This window comes from Hypanus sabinus, chromosome 1, assembly GCF_030144855.1.
Source record: "Hypanus sabinus isolate sHypSab1 chromosome 1, sHypSab1.hap1, whole genome shotgun sequence".
Lineage (NCBI taxonomy): Eukaryota > Metazoa > Chordata > Chondrichthyes > Myliobatiformes > Dasyatidae > Hypanus > Hypanus sabinus.
In genome coordinates this window covers 54,563,561-54,586,822 of record NC_082706.1, presented here as the reverse complement: position 1 = coordinate 54,586,822, position 23,262 = coordinate 54,563,561, and the positions used below count along the sequence as shown (strand labels likewise).

General features: G+C 44.7%; 1 protein-coding gene across 3 annotated transcripts; it reads right to left on the bottom strand.

Moving 5' to 3' along the window:
- Window positions 1–3,088: 3,088 nt before the first annotated feature.
- On the bottom strand, window positions 3,089–21,925 carry LOC132393895 (interferon-induced protein 44-like). Of its 3 annotated transcripts, none has more exons than XM_059969318.1 (7): window positions 21,718–21,925; window positions 21,584–21,629; window positions 21,302–21,503; window positions 18,906–19,034; window positions 16,430–16,592; window positions 16,246–16,343; window positions 3,089–5,808 (listed from the first exon to the last, which is right to left on the bottom strand). In XM_059969318.1, exons 1-7 carry the CDS (start codon window positions 21,725–21,727, stop codon window positions 5,782–5,784), a joined length of 675 nt encoding a protein of 224 aa, XP_059825301.1. In that variant the 5' UTR covers window positions 21,728–21,925; the 3' UTR covers window positions 3,089–5,781. The 3 variants fall into 3 exon arrangements, with proteins under 3 accessions (XP_059825301.1, XP_059825300.1, XP_059825302.1); XM_059969317.1 differs by lacking the exon at window positions 3,089–5,808 and adding an exon at window positions 6,722–7,591; XM_059969319.1 differs by lacking the exons at window positions 3,089–5,808; window positions 21,584–21,629 and adding an exon at window positions 6,722–7,591.
- Between the last annotated feature and the right edge of the window lie 1,337 nt (window positions 21,926–23,262).

Below are 23,262 nucleotides of genomic sequence, written 5' to 3'. Positions count from 1 at the left end.
AAACAAAACTGAATTTTCACCCTATTCATCCACCTTATATCCTATATAAGACCATAAGACGTAGGAGCAGAATTAAGCCATTCAGCACATCGAGTCCTCCTCAGATCCTTCACCCCCAGTGAAAACAGACCCAGCTATAAGCTTTGCCTTAACTAAAGTGTCCCACTGCAGGCAACATCCTGATGAATCTCCTCTGCACTCTGTCTAGTGGAACTGGTCCTTGCTACAGAATGGAGACCAGAACTGCACAGAGCCCCCCAAGAGCAGGATAGCCAGTAGTTTATAATGTTACAACGTAATTTCCCAATATTGCTCTTCTATGTACAGACTGACGACAATTGTTCCCAAAGTGCAAAAGCTTTTTTTCTGTGCACATAAAGAGTAAAAGAGAGTTGAGAGCTCCACTGCATCAATTGAGCCTGTTCATGCCACACTGCAACAATCCTGTAGCTTTAAGACTTCAGTTTACACCAAAAATGACGGATTATACAGGCATAGCAAAGACATAACTCTGACAAAGAAATTACGGGCTGTTGATTAAAGTGATCATTCTCAACAAAAAAGTGATTAATAAAATAGTAAATAGTTGTATATGTTGTCAACAAGTCAACGTTGTGCTTCACCAGAACCATATTAAGCTGGAAGATTTGCTGGCATTTGAAAGTACACAGAGGAAATTCTTGAGAATGATTCAGGGAATGAAAGGGTTAATGTTTGAGGAGCTGGGAATTCAAATACATAGCTCTGGGCCTGTATTCTCTGGAGAATGAAGCAGCGTGTCTCCTTGAGACCTGTCGAATTTTATGGGATAGATAGAGTGGATTTGCCATAAACAACTTTGGATTCCAAGTCACTGGGTATACTTAAAGTGGAAGTTGATGGGTTCTTGATTAGTCAGGGCATTAAAGGCTACAGGAGACAGCAGACGAATGGGGTTGAGAAGGATCATAATCAGCCATGATGGAATAGTGGAGGAGACTCAATGGGCCGAATGGACTAATTCTGCTCCTATGTCTTATGGTCTTAACACACTTGGGAAACTACATATGTTCCAAGTCACTGTGGTTCTGAGTATTATATTCAATGAGGACAAAGTACGATGGATTACAGTACTGTAAGGAGATATAGAGCTTAATTACATGGTGTTATGCCTTTCCTCAGTGTCAGCCAAACAGAAGATCATTACATTTAGGAAAGGGAAGGGTGCAGACCATATGTCCCTCCCTACATGGAAGTTTCTGAGGTTCAGAGGGTTAATAATCTCATTTCCCTATGAGTGAACATCTTCAAAAGCCAGTCAAGGTCCAACCACACAGACATCACAGGGACGAATGTTCACCAGCACCTCGACTTCCTCAGGAGGTAAAAGAAACTTAGTATGTCCCGCTCGACACTCACCAATTTTATTAATGCACAGCAGAAAGTGTCCTATCCACAAGATTGTGGCTTGGTATCTCTGCCCATGACTGAAACAAACTGCAGAGTTGTGACACAGCTCAGCACATCACAGAAACCGATTTCCATCCATTAACTCTGTCTCCCCTTATTGCTGCCTTCAGAAAAAGCCAACATTTTCAAAGACCCAGCTACCTGGACATTTTATCTTCTCCCCATCTCCATATCAGCCTGAAGATAGAAAACCTAAACCCACATTCCTCCAGGCTCAAGGGTAGTTCCTATATGAAGCTGTTAAATGGTCCCCTAGTGTAAAAAGTTGGACTTTTGACTTCACGATCTAACTCAGTCTGAACTTGCACCTTATTGTCTAACTGCATGACCCTCTGCTTCTGTTGCTGCCTCACTTCACTCTGCATTCTGTTATTGTTTTTCCCTGAATGACCTCAATGCTCTGTGTAATGAATCTGATCTGTATGAACAGTTTGCAAAAATAAGCTTTACTCTGTATCTTGGTACATGTGACAAGAACAAACTAATTCCAATTTATACACACTTTGCCCCATTAGTGATGACCAGATCCAAGAGCCCGGGTTGGTTTCATGATACACTGCTCCAGGAAACCATTCAGGAACTGACCTCATTGCCCCCTTTCCATTGAACTGGCACAACATAAAAGGATTTTTCTCATTTCACCTCTAGCTCTGTTCCCTTTTATATTTGTGACCTCTGTCCTTGACCCCTCCACCGAAAAAGAACATCAGCCCAATATTCACTACCCAGAGCCCTGTCATTTTCTATTCAACTTCCCTTTGATGTTCCCTGAAGAAAAGCCCCCTCTTCAATCTCTCCTGGAATAATGAGGACATTTCTCAGAAAGGATAACCAGCATTTAGATTTCCAAATTCTATCTGACAACAGCCACTTAAGAGGAATTGTGTTGGCATGAATGGAAAATTGACTTCTTCATGGAAACTAGAGATGGAATAAATGGGTCTTTTTCATAAACACAAGAGATTCTGCAGATGCTGGAAATCCAGAACAATAGGCACAAAATGTTGAAGGAACTCAGCAGATCAGACAGTATGTATGAAAATGAATAAACAATTGATTTTTGGGCCATGACCATTCATCAAGACTGGAAAGGAAGGGAAGATGCCAGAATAAAAAGGTGGGCGGGTGGGAGAAAGAGGACAAGTTTTAAGAAGACAGGTGAGTTGGAAAGATGAAGGCCTGGAGAAAAAGGTATCTGATAGGAGGGGAGAATGGACCATGGGAGAAAGGGAAGAATAGGGCACCTGGTGGAGGTGATAGGCCGATGAGAGCAGGTGAGAATCCAGTGTGGGGAATAGAAGAAGGGGTAAGGGGGGGGAAAAGAAAAAAGTATATCGGAAGGACATATCGTTCACTCCATCAGAGGTTACCCAGATGAAATATGAGGTGTTGCTCTTCCAGACTGAGAGAAGCCTCATTGTGGTAGAAGCAGAGGCCATGGACAAACATGTCAGAACAGGACTGGGGATGGAACATAAGATGGCTGGCCACAGGGAAGTTTATTTTAGGTGAACAGGGTGGGGAGGGTCTGTTTTAAACTGAGTGGAGGTGAACAGTGTTCTAAAATTGTTACTATTTACATTAATGCAGCACACGAGACAATTACTTTGCCTAACAACTATACTTTATTAATCGAGATTTGTTTGAACAAAGATATTCTCTATCTTATTTCAAAAAATATCCATTCACAAAGCTCCATCATGGACACAAGTTCCCTCATCTTCGAGGACGTTCTTGAAAGGCGGTGTCTCAAGCATCCATCATTAAGGACCCTCACCACCCAGGACACTCTCTCTGCTCGGTACTGCTGTCAGGGAGAAGGTACAGGAACTTGAAGACCCGCACTCAGCCATTCAGTAACAGCTTCTTCTCCAGTCATCAGAATTCTGAATGGTCCATGAACCCATGAACACTGCCCCACTATTCCTTTTTTGCACAATGTATTTATTTAGTGTAATTTACAGTAATGTTTGTGTCTTGCATTGTACTGCTGCCACAAACCAACAAATTTCACAACATATGTCGCTAATAATAAACCCAATCTTGATTAACCCTTTAGTTTCACCAGTATTTTCATTGTGTAACTCCTTAGTTTGGTCTCGGAATCCATGATGTGTATTAAGACTCTTCCTGAACCTTGCCAGGAAGTGATGCATCGAGATCTTTTTCTGAATCACTGACTTAGGGTCTTGTATAATCAGGAATAGTGTATAAGAGTAAGGAGGTGTTGATGAGGCTCTATAGCGCACTGGTCAGACCCCATATGGAATACTGTGTGCAGTTTTGGGCCCACATCTTAGAAAGGATGTGCTGATGTTGGAGAGAGTTCAGAGAAGATTCACGAGGATGATTTCTGGAATGCAGGGACTAACATATGAGGAGTGTTTTCCGCTCTTGGATTGTATTCATTAGTGTATAGAAGAATGAGAGGGGATCTGATAGAAACATTTCGAATGTTGAAAGGGTTGGACAGAGTGGATGTGGAAAGGCTGTTTCCCTTGGTGGGTGAGTCCAGGACAAGAGGTCACAGTCATAGAATTAGAGGGTACCTATTTAAGACAGAGATGAGGAGAATTTATTTTAGCCAGCGGGTCGTGGATTCATGGATTTTGGTGCCACATACAGCTGTGGAGACCCACTCATTGAGGGTGTTTAAGGAGGAGATTAATAGGTATCTAATTAGTCAGGGTATCAAGGGATATGGGGAAAAAGCCAGAAATTGGAAGTAGAAGGGAGAATAGTTTAGCTCATGGTGGAGTGGCGGAGCAGACTTAATGGGTGAATGGCCTACTTCTGCTCCTTTGTCTTGTGATCTTGTGATCTTGTGATCTTCTTCAGTAGTTGCTCCCTGGAGTCTCTGCCATTGGTTACCGTGTAAGGCACCTTTTTAAAGAAGAGTGCGATAGTAATGGGGCAGCTCATCAGCTGAGGAAGCAGACAGAAGATTCTGCAGACACAAAGCAGACTTGCAAATGGTATGTTGCCATCCAGGTGTCAGATCTCACATCTAGTACAAACTATTCTTGAGTGGAACACTACAAAGAGGGAGGGCTCCTTCAAATGGGGGATGTCCCTGGTGCATCTCTTCCTGGTGACGGTAATGTCTCGTATCCCTGTGAGACAAGACAGGGAGAAACTCTCTCTGAAAAAGGGAAATTTGACTGCTGAGTCATTCAACTCTGAGGACTCCCTGGTACTGGAAGGTTGGAAGAGGAGGCTGATAGAAAAAATATTGAAGCTGGAAGGTGTCTTTTCTACTGACATGTTTGATATGAGTTGTTCCAAGAGCACTCACCACACCATCTGGGTGACTGAGGACACCCCACTCAGAGAAAGGTAGCAGCAGTTGACTGCAGAGGTGGAAGATGTTTGGCAGCATTTGTGGATCGAAGATGTGCTACCCTGTCTGAAAGGTGTGAAGTGGTTCAGTGTGATGGACTTGAGGGGTGGGTATCACCAAATCCTCATGAGTGAGGTTGACAAAGAGAAGATGGCATTTCTATGTCCACTGGCATTCTTCCAGTTCAAAAGGATGCTCCGTGGCTAATCAGGAGCCCCTGCAAATTTCCAGTGTGTCATAGAAAAACAGTGTGGGATATGAAATTGCTTGAGGTATTGGTGTATCTGGATGACCTCATATTGTTCAGGTCCACCATGCAAAAACATCAAGCAAGGCTACTGAAGGTGCTGGGCCTTCCCTGGACAAGTTAAAACTTTCCCTGGACAAGTGTCAGTTCTGCAAGACGTCTGTCAGCTATGTTGGACATATAGTCTCAGGGGATGGAGTAGCTACAGATCTGTCTACGATAGAGGTGGTGCCAACATGGTCAAAGTCCCAGACTATGAGTGCTGTGTGCTCATTCATTGCTTTCTGTGGATATTATTGGAGGTTCGTGAAGGACTACCCTAAAGTGAGTCACCCTTTATATTAGCTTATGGGGAAGAGAGAAGATGGTGGCATGACGCAGCGTACAGCGGCCACTCCAGGATGAATATCTGTTATCTGTCAAGTAGGAAGTCGTGTACAATCCTGACTTGATGGAGATGGATGTGAGAAGCACGAAGGAACATCTGGTGAAACTTCTGAAATGCCTGTTTCACTGCTGCTGCTACTATGCAACCTAAAAATCTCTGGGAGGAAGGCCCCGGAATCCTCCGCTTTGCCTGTTGCTTGGTGGCTGGGGCCGAGGTTGAAGCGCTCAGCAGAGATGGTGCTCAGTGCTTGGTGTCGGAGGGGTTAGTCGGAGGCTCAAAGTTTTCGGACGGACTCAGAATTGGCTGTGATCGGGTGCTTCCAGGGTGTTGCATCGGCAAGTTTGCTGTGCTGGAGGTTCATGGCAGGAAGAGTTTTTCTTCCTTCTGCAAGAGATGTTGGGACTTAGTGACTTTTTTTTATCGTGCCCACGGTCTGCTATTTATCAAACTATGGTATTGCTTTGCACTGGTGTAACTGTATGTTATAATTACGTGGTTTTTTTCTCAGTTATTCTTTTATCAATTATGGTATTGTCTGAACTGTTGTAACTATATGTTAACTATAACTAAATGTAACTATGTGGTTTTGTGTAGGTCTTGTAGCTTTAGTTTTTGGTTTGTTGGGTGGTAGAGTTGGTCTCCTGACTTGGTGTGTCTGGGTAGTCTTGCTTTGTCTGGTGGATTTGGAGCTCCTTTCTGGGGAATGCGCTAAGGTGGTAGCGCAATGTTGAAACGCAGCAGCCTCTCCGGACTCTGGATTGGGGATTAGCAAACGTTATGTGGATTTTCTTGTGTAGTCTGTTTTGTCATGTGCTTTTGTGATATCATTCTGGAGGAATGTTGTCTCATTTTTTAACTGCATTGCATTTGTGGTTTCTAAATGACAATAAAATGAAAATGAACTGAACTGAAATGAGAACAAAAGGAGAGGAGGGTGAAGATTATCTTGGCCCTTCAGAGCTTTTTGGAGTGAGATGGGATACAAAATGTGAAGAGGCCCTTTGGTCGCTGAAGAAGCTGCTGACATAAGTGTTTGCTGTGAATGGCTCTAACTGTAACAGGCTCTAACTGTGGCCACTTTAACTGAGATTGGCTCAAACTGTGATGACTCTAAATGTCACAGGCTTTAATTGTGACTGGCTGTAAATGTGACCACTCTAACTGTGACTGGCTGTAAAAGTTACTCACTTTAACTGTGACAGCAATAACTGTGACCTGCTGTAGCAGGGACTGGCTGTAACTGTGAATCATTGAACAGTGACTGCCTGTTGCAGTGACAGCTGTAAATGTGACCAGCTCTAACAGTGACTGGCTGTAAAAGTTACAGGTTGTAACTGTGACTGATATAGCTGTGATTTGCTATAGCAGGACAGACTGTAACTGTGACCACTGTATCTGTGATTGGCTGTAACTATGACTGGCTGGGCAGTGACCAGCAGTATGAGTGACGGGCTGGAACTGACCACTTGTAATTATGACCGGCTGTCACAGTAATTGGCTGTACCAGTGACTAGCTGTAACAGTGACTGACTGTACAGTGACTAGCTGTAACAGTGACCATCCGTAAATACGACTGACTGCAAATGTGGCAATCTTTAACAATGAATTACTGTAGCTCTGAACACTATAAGTGTGACTGTAACTGTGACCAGTTGTTACTGTGACTGATTGCAACAGTGACTGGCTGTAACAAAAGACCATGAGCACATGGTTTGCTTTTATTCTGCCAAGTGCTCTGGGCCAGTTTATTTGAGAAAACCTCTCAGCAGATACTAACTGATTCGCCCTTCAACTTTGCAAGGATACAAACTACAGAAGAATGGAACTACTAATGCAACAAGTTACTAAAAGTCTACAGACAAACAATTGATTGTACAAATATATAAACAAGCATAAAGAATGCTAAAACTACAGGGAAAACAATAAAAACATCAATCCCACAGCACTGTCTGTGCTCCTGAAACTGGATCAGATTCACAGCTCTGGACAAGGTCATCTGTGATCATTGCACTGCTTTGAGAAGTCGGTCAATGTTTCTGACCATATTATCCAGAACATACAGGGCCAGGATGCATTGTATCATCTCAATATGACCACCTTTCCACTGATTCGAAACCACAAACATGGAACGCCTGTCCATCCCGGTACGTTCCGCCAAATTCTGAAACTGAGGGAAAGGAAGGAGAGAGAGGGTATTCATGGAATTATAAACTCCACAGGCTTCAGATTCACGGGCAATGGTAGCAGTAACAGAGACAGAGAGAGCTGTTCCATTGGGATGAGCTTCAGCTGAACTGTGTTGTGGCCAGTGTCCTGGGGAATCACGTGAATACTGTGTAGACCAGGCTTCAGACTAGACAGAAAGGGGAGGGGTCAAAGGGCAGAATTATTAATAACTGAAGAGGAAGTGAGAGAGTGGTGGCACAGAGGAGTGAGGGGGGATTTGACAAACAAAGTGTGGCAGGAGGGGGCAGAAAATTTCAGTAAAATGAGGCAGCACAAAGTAAAGCCTGAGTAATAGAGTTTAACACGTGGCTAAGGAGATGGTGCAGGAGGAGGAGGGCTTCAGATTATTGGATCATTGGGCTCTCTTCCAGGGAAGGTGGGACCTGTACAGATGGGATGGTTTGCCACTGAACTAGGGGAATGAATATCCTAGCAGGAAGATTTGCTAATGTGGAAAGGGGGGTGGGGTGGTGCTTAAACTAGAACTACACAGGATGGGAACCAAAGCGCCTGAACAGATAGTGGAGTGGTTGTGGGGAAAGATGTTGCTGAGCCTACACACCAGGTCAGGAATCAAAAGGTTGACCATGGTGGGACTAATGTTCTGAGTTTTGTATATTTCAATGCAGGGAGTATTGTAGGAAAGGTAGATGAACTTCGGGCATTCAAAGGATTCAACGTACATTTATTGTCAAAGTATGCATAAATTATACAACCCTCAGATTCATCTGTTTGCAGCCACGAAGCAACAAACTTGCAAATACAATTAAAAAAAGACCAACTTCCAGTGTGCAGAGAAAGAGGAGGAAAACACAGAAGTCATGTAAACAATAAAAGCAAGGGACAGCATTCCGAACCAAATGGAGTCCATAGACCTGAAACCCGGAGCAGCTGGAGAAGGCCCATAGTTCATCATGGAGCGGGATAAATCACCATGAAGCTCACAGACACGAAACATGAGGGGAAACATTTTCACTTAGAGGTTCTGAGAATGTGTAACGAGCTGTCAGCACAAGTGATGCGTACAAGCTCGATTTCAACATTTAAGAAAAGTTTGGATCGGTACATGGATGGTAGGAGTATGGAAGGCCATGGTTCAGGTCAATGGGGGTAGGCATTTTAAATGGTTCAACACTGATTATATGGGGTGAAGGGTCTGTTCCTGTGCTGTATTTTTCTATGACTCTCTGACTGTAAGCCTAATTTGGAGTATTGTCTTCGGTTTTGGTCACCTACCCACTGGATAAGTGTTTGAAAGTTTGGGGGTCAAGAGTGCAGGGAACTGGGACAGAAGGAGATGAGGTCCGAGTCAGATCAGCTGAATCATAGTGAATTTGTCAGGATAGAGAGACCCAGTGACCCCCTACTGCCTCCCGTGTTTACCTCCAGTGATCACTCCTCTGCTGTCAGTGGGATCATGCTATTTACAGATGGGTGCTATGTTTCCCACACCAATGTCAGCAACAACAAGGAACTGAGTACTAACTTCAAAAGGAGGGAACCAGAGGTCCATGAGCCAGTCCTCTTCGGGGTTCAGAGATGGAGAGCTTCCGCAACTTTAAATTCCTCAATGTTACTATTTCAGAGACCCTGTTCTGAGCCCAAAAATTAAGTGTGTTTACAAACAAAGCACAGCAGCACCTCTACTTGCTAGAAGTTTGCGAAGATTTGATATGACATCTAAAACTTTGACAAGCTTCTATGGTTGTGTACTGGCAAGTATACCTACTGGCTGAATCACAGCCTGGTGTGGAAACACCAATGCCCTTGAATGGAGAATCCTACAACACTAGCAAGACTCATTCCACTGGATTCAGGAAGTTATTACCCCTCAGTCATCAGGCTCTTAACTAACATCACTCAACTTCTTTTTGTTTTTCTTTACTGACCATTTAGTTAAGATTCATAAATATAATACCCTGTATTGTATTTGGTGTACTGTCTGTTATTTCATGGCACTAATTTGTAACAGGTTAGCAAATTACACAGCATCCACACAAACTGGGGTTTCGTGTGGTAAAGCCGTCTCAGTCTCATGGGTTTGGTGGGACTGGAGAGTGGCTTCCCTCGACTTATGCAGCCAAGGAAACCACAGGGTCTCATTGTGGAGTTATCGTCCGGGATCGATTTTGTTGGATGTTGTGTGATTGCCCTGAGTATTGATCCAGTGGGTTGTGTGTTTAAGCCTGTGCTAACCTCTTGTCTGGTAATGTGATTACAGTATTTGGTTATGAACACTGCAGGGGTAGAGTGGTGGTGCAAATCCACGGGGTTACCAGTAACGAATGTGTGTGTATTGAGTGGGGTAGACATTTGTATCCCCAATGAATTGTTAATGAGGACTCTGTGTACCGTTAAACCATTAGGATCAGTTATGATCATGGAACGGTGGTTTGTCAAAATTGCAAGCAACAACTTTGTTTTAGTTCAGACACTCATTGAGGTAACGGCAGTGGATCTGCCCGGTTTTATTGGGGCCCAGGAAGAGGGAGGGGGGCTATGGGCCATCCTTACTTTCCAGGAGGAGGGGAGTATAGGCAAGTGTGCCAAATTGGAAGCTGAGTTTCTGTAGCTGGGGCGGAGACTTTAAAGACAAGTTGCTCTCATTTCTGTGGAGCGAGGGGAATGAGTGGTCTGAAGTGGAAGTTCTAATGAGTCCTCCAGTGAGGGCTGAGCATTCTGAGTTGGTATCAGCCTTTACCTCCATGGCAAATAAATGGCAAAGTGCCCAGGTGCAAAGTGCCAGTTATCGTAGGCAGAGGATTTTCTTGGGAATAACGCCCACCCCCGTCGGGGAAGGGGAGTATGCGACTTGGGAAGAGCAGATCTCTGAGATGCTGGATCAGTGCCAGAGCGCTGATAATGTAAAAAGACAGCAACTGGTAAAGAGTCTGATAACGTAGTGAGATCATTAAAGTACCCCTTTGCTACTTCTGTGGGCTACAAGCAAGGGCTAGTAAATGTTTTTGGTGCAACGGGAAGCCCAGTGGAGCTTATGACTGGGCTTTGGACAATGGAGATGGGGGAGAAACTTTTTGCTTACATTTCTCGGCCAGAGAGGCAGCCGAGTTGCTTGCAGCATCGGGAGTCCATTTAAGGTGAATCAGTTTAGAATGGACCAAGTGGCAAAAGACGCACAGTCACAGGGACGATCGCCTAGGGTCTCCGAATATCTCGTAAAACGTGTCCCCCTCCCTCGTTTGTCAAGCTGATTAGAGAAGTAAGAGAGGAGGAGGATGCAACAGAGGTGTGGAAGCTTTCTGTCAGCAGGATACAGTCATCGGTAGTATTCCCCATTACTGAAGAGATCCTTGATAGCCCACCCCAGGGGTGGTAAAAGAACTCACGGCATAGTTTACAACTGAGATGTCCTAGTTGTTATTGGCAGGTATGGCCACCCTGCAAGACAAAGCCGACAAGGAGTTGGACCTTCTGAGGGGACGGACTAGGGAAAGGAAACTGCAGAAGCCCTGTTTGTACAGGTGAACAGTGTGACAGTGATTGTCAGGAAAACCTCAGAGACGGAGGTCACCCTCAGGCGGGTCAAGTTAATGGCTCAACTCTTTCTAGTGATGGTAATGTCTAGTGTTCCTGTGAAACAAGCCGGGGAGGCAAACTCTCTCTGAGAAAGGGAAAGTTGACCACTGAGACATTCAACTTTGTGGATTCCCCACTACCTTGAGATTGGAAGAAAAGCTAGATAGAGAAGATGTCGAAACTGGAAGATGTCTTTTCTACTGACGAGTTTCATGTGGGTTGTTCCAAGAGCACTCACCACACCATCCAGGTGAAAGAGGATACCTCGTTCAGAGAAAGGTCACGGCGACTGGTGCCTGCAGGGGTGGAAGATGTTTGGTAGCATCTGCAGAAGTTGAAGGAAGAGTCCGGAAGACCCTATGGATCTCCAATAGTTGGGGAAGAATGGGAAAGTATGGATGTATGTGGACTATTAGACTCTGAATAGGCATACAGTCCCTGACCAATATACAGTCCGAAGAATCAAGGACACATTGGCCTGCCTGAGTGGTGCGAAGTGGTTCAGTGTGCTGGACTTGGGGAGTGGCCATTACCAGATCTCCATGAGTGAGGCTGACAAAGGGAAGATGGCATTTATATGTCCCCTGGGATTCTTCCAGTTTGAAAGGATGCCTCAGGGCTTATTGAGAGCCAGGGTGAATTGCCAGCATGTCACAGAGAAAACAGTGGGGGACATGAACTTTCTTGAGGTGTTGCTGCACCTGGATAATCTCAGTGCTGGGGTCCACCATGCAAGAACATGAAGTGAGGCTACTGAAGTTTCTGGGCCAACTAAAAGCTAAAGGGTTAAAACATTCCCTGGACAGGTGCCAGTGCTGCAAGACATCTGTTAGCTCTGTTGGGCATATAGTCTCATGGGATGGAGTAATTATGGATCAGACTAAGATCGAGGCAGTGACCACATGGCCAAGGCCCCAGACTGTGAGTGCCCTTTGATCATTGCTTGGGTTCTGTGGGTACTATCGAAGGTTCATGAAGGGCTAATCTAAAGAGAGTCGCCCTTTAAATCAGCTTCTGTGTGGTTACCCTCCCTTGGGGAAGAAAGGAAGGAGCACGAAAGGAGATTGTAAAGATTATCTTAGCACTTCAGACTCTTTTGGTGCAAGATGGGATGTGAAATGTGAAAAGGCCTCTCAGTTGCTGAAGGAGCTGCTGACTGGATTTTACAGACCCCGGATTGCCATATGTTCTGCATATGGATGCCAGCAGAGAGAGCTAAGGGGTGTTCTGTATCAGGATCATGGCCCAGGGTTAAGACCTGTCAGCCAGAGTCTGTCACCCTTTGAGTGAAACTACCCCCACACAACTTGAAGTGAGCTGTGGTGGACCAGCTAGTGACTATAAGGAGTCAAGTTTGAGATGAGGATGGACGACAACCCATTAAGTTATATCCTGACCTCAGCAAAATCGTATGCCATGGGCGATGGCAGTGTTTTCTGCCAATGATTACAGCCTGAAGTACCAGTCAAGAAGTAGGAACATTGATGCCAATGTGTTCCAGCGCGCACAGTAAAGACTGGACAGGGACAGAGAGTGGGAGAGTGTTCCTGCCCCCGAGTAAAAGTTTTCCAGAACAGCAGAAGGCAGAGGAAAGGAATTGAGCAGCAGATCATTTGGGAGTTAATGATGGAGCCATTCCACAAGCTTACTACAACCTGGCGGCTCTGATGACAAAGCAGTTGCCAGAATTGAGACCCTGGAAAGTAGCAGCCGCTCAGGGAAATGAACTGGACATTGGCACCGTTTGGTCAGTGGTTATGGAAGGGGACATGGCACAAGAGAACAAGATGAAACACTCTGTGGTGTCCTTACTACTGAGAGAATGGCCCAAATTAGAGTTGATGAGCCAGATCCTACACCGGGTTCTGTTGCCTCCGGACTGGCCTTGGCATTCCTAGCTAGTTCTGCCTGAGATGTATCAGAGGATTGTGTTTCTGGCCATTTGGGGGTGGAAAAGATTGCTCAGGGATCGGTACCACTGGTCCTCAATGAAGCCAGAGGTGGAAGAGTACTGCAAATCATACATTTGATGTATATGGAGGAAGGCGCTGCCTACGAGATCCACTCTATTGTCCCACTTGCAGAATGTGAGGCCACTTGACCTAGTGTACATGGATTTCCCATCAATAGATCCTGATGCCTGCAGCATTGTCAATGATTTTGTCATTACGGATCACTATACCAGATATGCATAAGCCTTCTCTACAATGGATCAGAGGGAGTCCACAGTGGCCAAAGTGTTGTGGTCGAAGTATTCCATTTATTATGGCCTCCCCAGGTGGATACATATTGATCAGGAACAGGATTTCGAGAGTAGGCTCATACATGAGTTTCTGAGCATGCTTGGAGTTGAGAAGTCCAGGACTATGCCTTGTCACCCAAAGGGTGACCCCAGCCTGAGAGGTTTAATCATACCTTGCTAGACATGCTCAGAACCTTGGAGATCAGCAAAAGGAACAAGTGGAGTCAGCATGTTGGACATCTGGTCCAGTGCTACAACTGCACACAAAATGAAGCTACTGGATATTCACCATATTATCTGATGCAGGGTGTGAGGCAAGGATGCCCATCAACCTCTGTTTTGGGTCTGGCGAGGAAGATCTACCACAGAAGTCTTATCTGAAGTATGTGCCTGATATAAGAAGGGAGCTGAGAAAAGCTTATGAGTCAGCTGAGGTCTCAGCTACCAAACAGAATGAAGGAAATAAGAGGAGGCACGATCAAAAGGTTAGGTTCTCCCAACTGACGCCTGGAGACCAAGTCCTCATAAAGAATTTGAGGCTAAAGAATCTGGGGAGCATAAGCTGGCTGACTATTGGGCAGCCACGCCACATGTAGTGGAGAGTCCGATGCCAAATGTACCAGTTTTCCAGGTGAAACCAGAGGATGGGAATGGGCCTGTCAAGATTCTCCATCGGAACCACCTTCGACCTTTGGGGCATGAGGTATGTGTTGACCCAGGGCTTGACCTGGACTGTACATCAAGTAAGAGGACTCTGCGAGGATGTGGGTGAACTAAAGCAGAAAGAACTAGACCTGACCTTCCCCCCTGAATGTGATACGGATTCAGAGGATGGGGAAATGAGGGTGTGGTATATGCTGCCCTGCAAAGGCAATAACTTCCCAATAATTGATGAAGAGATTCTCAACCCTTGTCACACTGAGGCAGGTGAAATGGGGGGAACAAGCAGTGGACAGGTAGGTTTACAGTTAGAAAATTATGGGAGGCTGGACTCTAAAGCAACCAGGCATGAAGCCGAGTTCAGCCAAGTAAAGGGATCTGAGTTGTTGGGAAGCATGAGTAAGGGACAGGGAGGGGGCTTCCCGGGTCCCAGGAAAGAGCCCAGGGAGTGTCTGAAGCTGAAGAAGTAGATGATAAGGTAAGGAGATTTCGAAGAATTGGGAGACCCCCAGACAGACTGGCCTATATCGCACCCAGAGAAGAGAGTGTGGGACCTGTCCCCTTGGTGAGATATGTCACTGCCATGTACACCTGGGTTGGACATTGTGCTTTGTATTACAGGGTGATAAATCTCAACACCATGAGGACGTGACTAATTATATTGGAGGGAGAGTGCAACACCCTGGGAAAGGTTTCACTGCTAATGTAATGGTCGTTCTGTAGAAGCGGTGTTTGGGTAATGGTTAGGGATAATGGGTGCTTTGCAATGTGATCCACCCAGTGAGGGGAGTGGGTTTTTGTGTTGTGTGTCTGACACCGGTGTGATCTGGGTCCTTTGTTCAGCAGGAGGTGAAGGGAGAAGATGCTGAAGAATACGATTTGACCCGGTGGGGCAACGGTGATTCGATGGAGGAAGGTACTGAGATCTACTGAGGATCAGTGAATGTGAATTTGGGGAAGAGTTGAGCTCCAACTCATGAACATTTGACTGTTTAATTATAATGAGCCAATTTTGTTTGTCTCTTTCTTTTCATTACTAACCCTTTAGGTAAGTGAAGATTCGTCAATATAATTCCTTTACTCGTGTGCAGTGTGCTGTCTGTTATTTCCTGGCACTGAGTTGTAACAGGGCAGCAAATTACACAGAGTCCACACAAACCGGGGTCTGGGGTGGAAGAGCCGTCTCAATCTCATGGGTTTTTCAGTACCGGAGTGTGTCTTCCCGAGACTTACGTAGCCACGGAAACCGGGGGATTTCACTGGAAAGCAGCATCCACCATCAGGGACACACACCTCCCAGGACATGCTCTCTTCTTGCTGCTGCCATCAGAAAGAAGGTGCAGGAGCCCTAAGACTCACTCCACTGGGTTCAGGAAGTTGTTACCCCTCAATCATCAGGCTCCTGAATCAAAGTGGATAACGTCACTCAACTTCACTTGTCCCCTTCATTGAGATGTTCCCACACACACTGGACTCACTTTTAGGGACTCTTAATCTCATGGTAAAATGGAGGTAAGGGGGATGTTTTTTAGCCGGAGAGTAGTGAATCTGTGGACAGAGGGAGGTGGAGACCAAGTCCATGAGTGTATTGAAGGCAAAAATTGATTGTTACCTGATTGGTTGGAGCATTACAGGCTCTGGGAAGAAGGCAGATGTATGAAGTTGAGTGGGATCCGTGATCAGCCATTATAGAATAGCGGAGCAGACTCAATGGGCTGAATGGTCTAATTCTACTCCTCCGTCTTATGTCTTTTATATTTATTGATTAGCTATTTATTTTATTATTATTTCTTTCTTTTTGTATTTGCACAGTTTGTTGACTTTTGCACACTGGTTGAACACTCAAGTTGGTGCTGCCTTTCTTTGATCCTGTTATGGTTAATATTCTATGGATTATTGAATATCCCCACAGGAAAATGAATCTCAGGGTTGTATATGGTGACACTTATATTATTTCATAATAATTTACTTTGAACTGAGGTTTCTCCTGTGGTTATCAATACAATGGCATTGAAATGATGGTTCACTGTTACCTGTCTGAGTCTGATCAAGGATGGACAATAAATGGTGGATGTGTCGGCACACTAACAAAGTGGGTCCGTTACATTGTAAAAATACCATATTGATATCACTCCTCTGATTCTACAGATTATTACCTTCCTCTGCAGTGGTTCATATTCATAAACCCGTACATTGTGTTTCTCTGGTATCCCTAAAGTTTCAAACTTGGTCCCAATCACAACCCTGTGAACATCTGGAAAAGAGAGATGATCCAGATATCAATATGAAGCTGCAATGTTGAGGTGACAATGGTTACACAGAGCAAAAGAAAACACTTACGTTTCTCTGCCACAATCATCTGTATCTCCTGAAACACTTTCATTTTATCCTCACTGATCAAGTCTGTGGTGTCGATGTTAAATATAAATGTGACTCCGTGAATTACATTTTCTGGAATAATCGAATAGTTGGCAACATCCGATTCAGGATTGAAACTGTGTAACTAAGTGAAACAATGAAGAACTGGTTACAAAGGAAGCAGCAAGAACACCGATGATCACAATCACTCAGCACTGAGGTGAACACTGACTGGAGGGACCAGTCCCATCAGACAATGTCCAGTGGTCACAGTCACTGATCTACTGAGATCCAGATGGGCCCCAAAATCACCCTTTCCTCAGGGATCAGTGGGACTCTCTGTCCCTGTCAATCTCCATCTGGGAACATTGCCTCCCCAGTTCACTGTTGCTTTTCAGTTCTTTCATTGTGAGTCCCCTCTGTTCCCATGAGCTGTTTAGAATTTGCTCTGAGCTCTTCAATACTCAGTCCCTTCCTCTGTCTAATGTATAAACATTTTTACCTAAATATCGGGACATGATAACAAAGTTTGCAGATGATTCAGAAACTGTTTGGTCCTTCACACTGCAGGATGATACAGGTGTTTGGTCAGTGTGTAAACTGATGGGAAATTTAATCCTGAGGTGTGTGAGCTGTTCAGTCTCCATCAGTAATGTGGCAGAGACAATCGTCTGTTTGGTATCCAGGTTACTGGGTGATCGGAAGGTAAATGGTGAGTGCAGTAGCTTTTGTTCATGTTTGTTTCCTTCAAACATTCAGCCAGTCTAGTCTATGCTTGCCCTTAGTCAGTTCTCCCTGCTCTCTCATCTCCCCATCAACCTGACAACCCACTGGAAATGACAGCAGCAGATTGACCCAATGATCTGCACATCATTGGGATGTGGGAGCCAGAAACCAGGATCATCGGGGGGGAACCCACATCATCACAGGAGGAGTGTGCAAACACCACACAGACAGCTCTGGAGGCTGGGATGGAATTGGAATCACTGGATCTGCAAGGCAGCACTACTAACTGCTCCATCACTGTGTCACACAGTAGTACAGACGACCTGCTCCAATTATATCGGGTCCTGGTGAGGCTCATGCACAGTTCAGGATTCCTTACCCAAGGAAGGATTACAGCAATGGCTGACCAGACTGATCCAGGGATGGTGGGTTTAACGAATGAAGAGAGATAAGAACAGGAACAGGGACAGAGTGTAGGGGAATGTAATGAGTGACAGATGGCACATATTGTTATCATAGAAACTGTTCGACATGACTCATGAACACCCTCACTTGGTTGTTGTGTTCACTGTAAGAAATGGTGTCTAATATAGTGACATCATTATAAGTTTTTTTTGTTTTTTCTGTAATGGAAGTAAAGGGTTGCAGATTTTGTTAAGCACATAAAATGACTCTCGAATGTTTTACTCATAAAATCCTACAGGAGCAAACACCCCCCCCCCCACCCCACCTGTCACTCCATTAACCCCAGCCTTCACCTCCAAGTCAGTAAGCAGAACTGATCTAGTCTGGACCTCAACACTTTTCTTCTGTTGGCCCATGGCCATTGACTCCTGTGTGTCTGTTCTCATATCAGTTTGGAAGTAAGTGGAAGTAAGACATGATCTCATGGTCAAACACAAAATTCCAACACCAAATCCCACACAGTGTCCAAAATGGATACCAGCAGAAGGCAACATGGGAGACAAGGAGGAGCTGCTCCAGGTGAGTTGGAGCAGGGGTGGGATCATCATAGGGGCAGGTGACCCTGTGACCTTCACTAGTAGTGGAGCGGATGCTGGGGTCATGTGTTTCTGGGATTGATCTATTTCCCCATCACTGCTCCGTCTCCTGACCTGTATCATGCGGAGGATGTCAGCACACCACTCAGTCCTCCCTCACAGGCAAGAGCTCAACGTGTCCCAACATTGTGTAGAGGGCAGGTGAGGTGGGAACAGCTGGTGCTGAGACACCAAGGAGAGAGATATGGAACTCCCCAACCAACTTCTGTCATGGTGTCACTCCAGGATTAATATCTGTCTCTCTGGCCCAGTGTGTTACTCCAGGAACAATTTCTGTCACTGTGTCCCCATGTGTAACTCCAGGACTAATCTCTGTCTCCGTGTCCCTGTGTGTTACTCCAGGACTAATCTTGTCACTCTGGCCATGTCTGTTACTCCTATACAAACCTGTCATTGCATACCTGTGTGTTACTCCAGGACTAATCACTATCACTGTGTTGTCAAGTGTTACTCTTTGCTTGGTGTTTCTGAATAACTTCTTTTACAGAGCGTCACCCTCTCTCAAACTACATTGTAGCTTCATCCAGAACAGAGTATGGACCCAATCTTCTGAACCACGTCTGTTGCATCAGAAACTTGTTTTGGAGCCATTTCTCCCTTCTCTTTCTGAGGTTGTTCAGTGTTTAATGGGTTGTGGAAATCAAGAGTATGAAGTAATGGAGGAAACTCACGTTTGTTCCTTTGGGAATTCTCCCTTCCAGGATCATCTGTAACACTCTTATTGTCTGATCATTGTGTTCCAGAGCGTTCCATCCAGCTGTATCCCAAAACTTTAAATTCCCTGCTCTGTAGTATCTGAGCTGTAAATTTTCAAAAAGATGTACATTTCTATGACATCGTTCACAGAAAGTGAGATTCTGTGCAATGTAGAACACAGGACAGACAGTGCTTACACAGCAAGATCCCATAAACAGTGGAATGGTGATCAACTGCAGATCTGCTGTGTGTCATTGGTGGATGGCTAAAGATATGCACAGGGACACAGGAGAACTCCATGCTTTTCCCTCAGTGACAGGACATCCCAGTCTGAGGAAGAACTCCCTGGTCTTCTCTAGGTCACATGACACAAGGAAACTCCACTTCCCTTTCTGCCCTGGAACTGTTTACATTCCCCCGAGAGGGCAAGTGAATCCTTGGTATACAGACCCAGACACACTCTGACTGCAGCAATGTTCTCCTGAATCTCTGGATACCCCTTTCAAGCTGCAACATTCCAGTTCACTGAGAAAACCATATTAATAAGAACAGTCTTGAGGTGAGAGAGCAAAAATGTGGAGAATACTTGGTGTATCAGGCAGCATCCATGGAGAAAAGAACAGGAATGTTTTCAAAAGAAGGAATTGATAGTTAAATCCACTTGGGTAAAGGTCATTCTGGATTAGGTGTTGTGAAATAAACTGGATTTGATTTGGGAGTTTAAGGTAAAGGGACCCTTTGGAGGCAGGGTTCATAAGATGATTGAATTCACCTTGAGGCTTGGGAGGGAAAACAAAAAATGATGCATTGACTTACAGTGGAATAAAGGGAATCACAGAGGTATGAGAGAGGAGCTGGACAAAGATGTTTGGAAGGGGACTCTAGCAGAAATGGCAACACAAAAGCAATGGCTGGAGTTTTAGAGAGCAATTCAAAAGGTGCAGCATAGATTCATCCCATAGTGGGAGAAGTATTCTAAAGGGGGCGGAATCGTAATGAAGTAACCATGTCAAACAAGGAAAGTCAAAGACAGCACTAAAACAAAAGAGAGGGCATATAATGAAGCAAAAAGTATTGGGAAGTTAGAGTATTTGGTTTAATTTAAAAAACCAGCAGAAGGCAACTGAAAAATCCAGAAGCAGAAAAAAGATGAAATTTGAGGATAAGCTATCCAAGAATATAAAAATTATACCAAAAGATTTTTCAGATATTTAGAGCCATAGAGAGGCAAGAATGGATACCAGCCCAGTGGAACATAATGCAGGAGAGGAAGTAATGGGGAACACAGAAATGGCAGATGAGCTCAATAAGTTGTCTGTCAGCCTCCACTGTGGAAAACACCGGTAGAATGACAGAGAGTCAGGGACTAGGAGCGAGTGTATCTGCTTTTAGTAGGGAGAAGGTGATGGGATGTGGAAAGGTTTAAATGTAGATAAGTCACCTGCACCAGATGAACTGCAGCCCAGTTTCTGAAAGGGGTTCCTGAAGAGATTGTGGAGGCATTAGTAGTAAATAAACAGTAGGTTCTAGATTGGTTCTGAAGGACTGGAAAATTGCAAATGACATTACATACACTCATTTCCCAATCTGTCTGTCCTTCTGCAAAATCCCTGCTTCCTCAAGACTACCTTCCCCTCCACCTATTTTCGATTCATCCACAAAACTGGCCACAGAGCAATCAATTCCACCTTCCAAATCTTTGGCATATGATGTGAATAGAAGCATTCCCGTTATCGATTGTAACACAACTAGTCACCAGAAGACAGCCAGGAAAATCCCCATCTATTCCTACTTTTTACCTCCTGCCAGTCAGCAAACATCTCTCCATGCCAGTAACTCTCCTGTAATACCCTGGGCTATTAGCTTATTCAGCAGTTTCATGTGTGGCCCCTTGTCAAAGGCCTTCTGAAACTCCAAGTAAACAACATCCACTGTCTCTGCTTTGTCTATCCTGTCTGCTATTTCCCCAAAGAATTCCAACAGATTTTTCAGGCAAAATTTCCCGGTAAGGAAATCATGTTGACTTTGGCTTATTTTGTCATGTGCCTCCAAGTGTATGGAAACCTTATTCTAATCAATAGAGCCTAGCATTTTCCCAGCCAATGACCTCAGGTCTATAATTTATTTTGCCTCCCTCCCTTCTTAATTCCCCAGCAAATTGTTCACTGATATCAGGGACTTGGATTTAAGTGCACCTTTCCCAGCCCGGGACCTCGAAAGGTGCTTTCCAGCCAACAGATTGGATTGAGGTGACATCTCACTCCCTCTGATGTGGACATCAGGAAGACAGAGAAAGTGGGGTGAATTCACAGTGAATAGAGCAACGTATACTGCCTGTGTGTTTATATTAAAGTGCCGGCAGTCTGTATACCTCTTTTGTGAGAGACCGGGGATTCATCCCCATTGGGACACAGGTCATGGTCACTCCTTGTGGATCCAGAGCCGAGAGGAATGTGTTGATAAGGGATGATTTCCCAGCCCCCACCATGCCGACCAGCAGGATGTTTATACAGTCTCCATAGCTCCCAGGAGGGTTGTAGTTACACAAATAGTCCTTCAGAGTGTCCAGATTCCTGACAAAGACAGGGAGACAGAGTGTCAGGCGTCTGGCTAAAAGGGGTTAACGAATTCACACCTGATTATGAGAACCTACCGCTTGTCCATGGTTGGAAAGTGAAAACAGCCATTCTTTGAAAACTCTGAAATACAATGTGAAAATTTTAACTTCTTTATCTCGAGAAGTAGGGGTGGGGGGGTCTCAGTAACGGATTGAAGATATAAACTCACTGCTTCCCATGTTTGTCGTTGTGTAAACCCAGTGATCGGTGCTGGTGTGCTGACTGCGCTTTAGCCCGCGGGGATCCAAGTCTATTTCTTGCTTGTACTTTCACCTTGGCTTGAAGCTGCGAATGGGCGAACTTGAGGAGGAGATCAAGTGAAACAGGAACCAATAAAGAACTTTACAGTGAGACTACATTCATTCTGCCTCTGCTGTCATCCGGATTCAGCGACTCCACCCAGGACATACACTGTATCTCACAAAAACAGCCCTTCCTGTTTAGAGTACGATCACCCACGAACAGGAAACATGACGGGACATTCCAAATTCTCTGGAGCTCCTCTCCCCTTTACTTTCCTCCAATCAGACTCATCCTTCTCCGACCTTGTATCTCTTTTCCCGTTCAGCTCTTTATTTCATCCCTCCTCCTCCCAGTTTCACCTGTCACGTTATGTTTCTCTCTCCCCTCCCCTCTTTTAAATCTACCCCTCATTTTTTTTCTCCAGACCAGCTGAAGCGTCTTGACCCAAAATGTACTCCTTTCCACAGCTGCTGCATGACCTGCTGAGTTCCTCCAGCATTTTGTGTGTGTTCCTTGGATTCCCAGCATCTGCAGATTTTCCCTTGTTTCTGAAAGGAAATTATACACCAGTTAGCCCAACCTCAGTGAATGAGAGATGTTAGACTACATTATTAAGGATAAATTCTCAGGGTACTAGGAGGCACATAATAAGGTAGGCCGTAGTCAGCAAGGTTTCCTTTAGGGAAAATTTTGGCCAAAAATTCTGTTGGAATTCTTTGAAGTAACCCCTAGAGAGGGGTTTAGATGGGGTGGAGTTTGTTAGGTGTGTTCGGGAAGGTTTCTTGACACAGTAGATACACCTACAAGAGGAGAGGCTGTACTTGATTTAGTATTGGGAAATTAACCTAGTCAGATGTGAGATCTCTCAGTGGGAAAGCATTTTGGAAATAGTGATAACAATTACATTTCCTTTACCTTGGCATTGGAGAGAAATAGAAAAAGACAAGTTAGAAAACCGTTTAATTGGAGTAAGGGAAATTATAAGGCTATCGGGCAGGAAATTGGAGGCTTAAATTGGAAACAGATGTTCTCAGGGAAAAGTACAGAAGAAATGTGGCAAATATTCAGGGGATATTTGTGTAGAGCTCTGTATAGGTACCTTCCAATGAGACAGGGAAGTTATGCTAGAGTACAGGAACTGTGGTGTATAAAGGCTGTAATAAATCTAGTCAAGAAGAAAAGAAAAGCTTACAAAAGGGTCAGAGAGCTAGGTAATGTTAGAGATCTAGAAGATTATAAGGCTAATAGGAAGGAGTTTAAGAATGAAATTAGGAGAGCCAGAGGGGCCATGAGAAGGCCTTGGCGGGCAGAATTAAGGAAAATCCCAAGGCATTCTACAAGTATGTGAAGTGCAAGAGGATAAGACATGAAAGAATAGGACCTATCAAATGTTACAGTGGGAAAGTGTGTATAGGACCAGAGGAAACAGCAGAGGCACTTAGTATTTTACTTCAGTATTCACTGTGGAAAA

Coding starts and splice junctions, on each gene's coding strand:
- LOC132393895 (XM_059969317.1), bottom strand. Junction 21,504..21,583: donor TTTCCAACCATGGACAAGCG/GTAGGTTCTCAT, acceptor TGTCTTTGTCAG/GAATCTGGACACTCTGAAGG. Junction 16,344..16,429: donor GATGATTGTGGCAGAGAAAC/GTAAGTGTTTTC, acceptor TCTCTTTTCCAG/ATGTTCACAGGGTTGTGATT.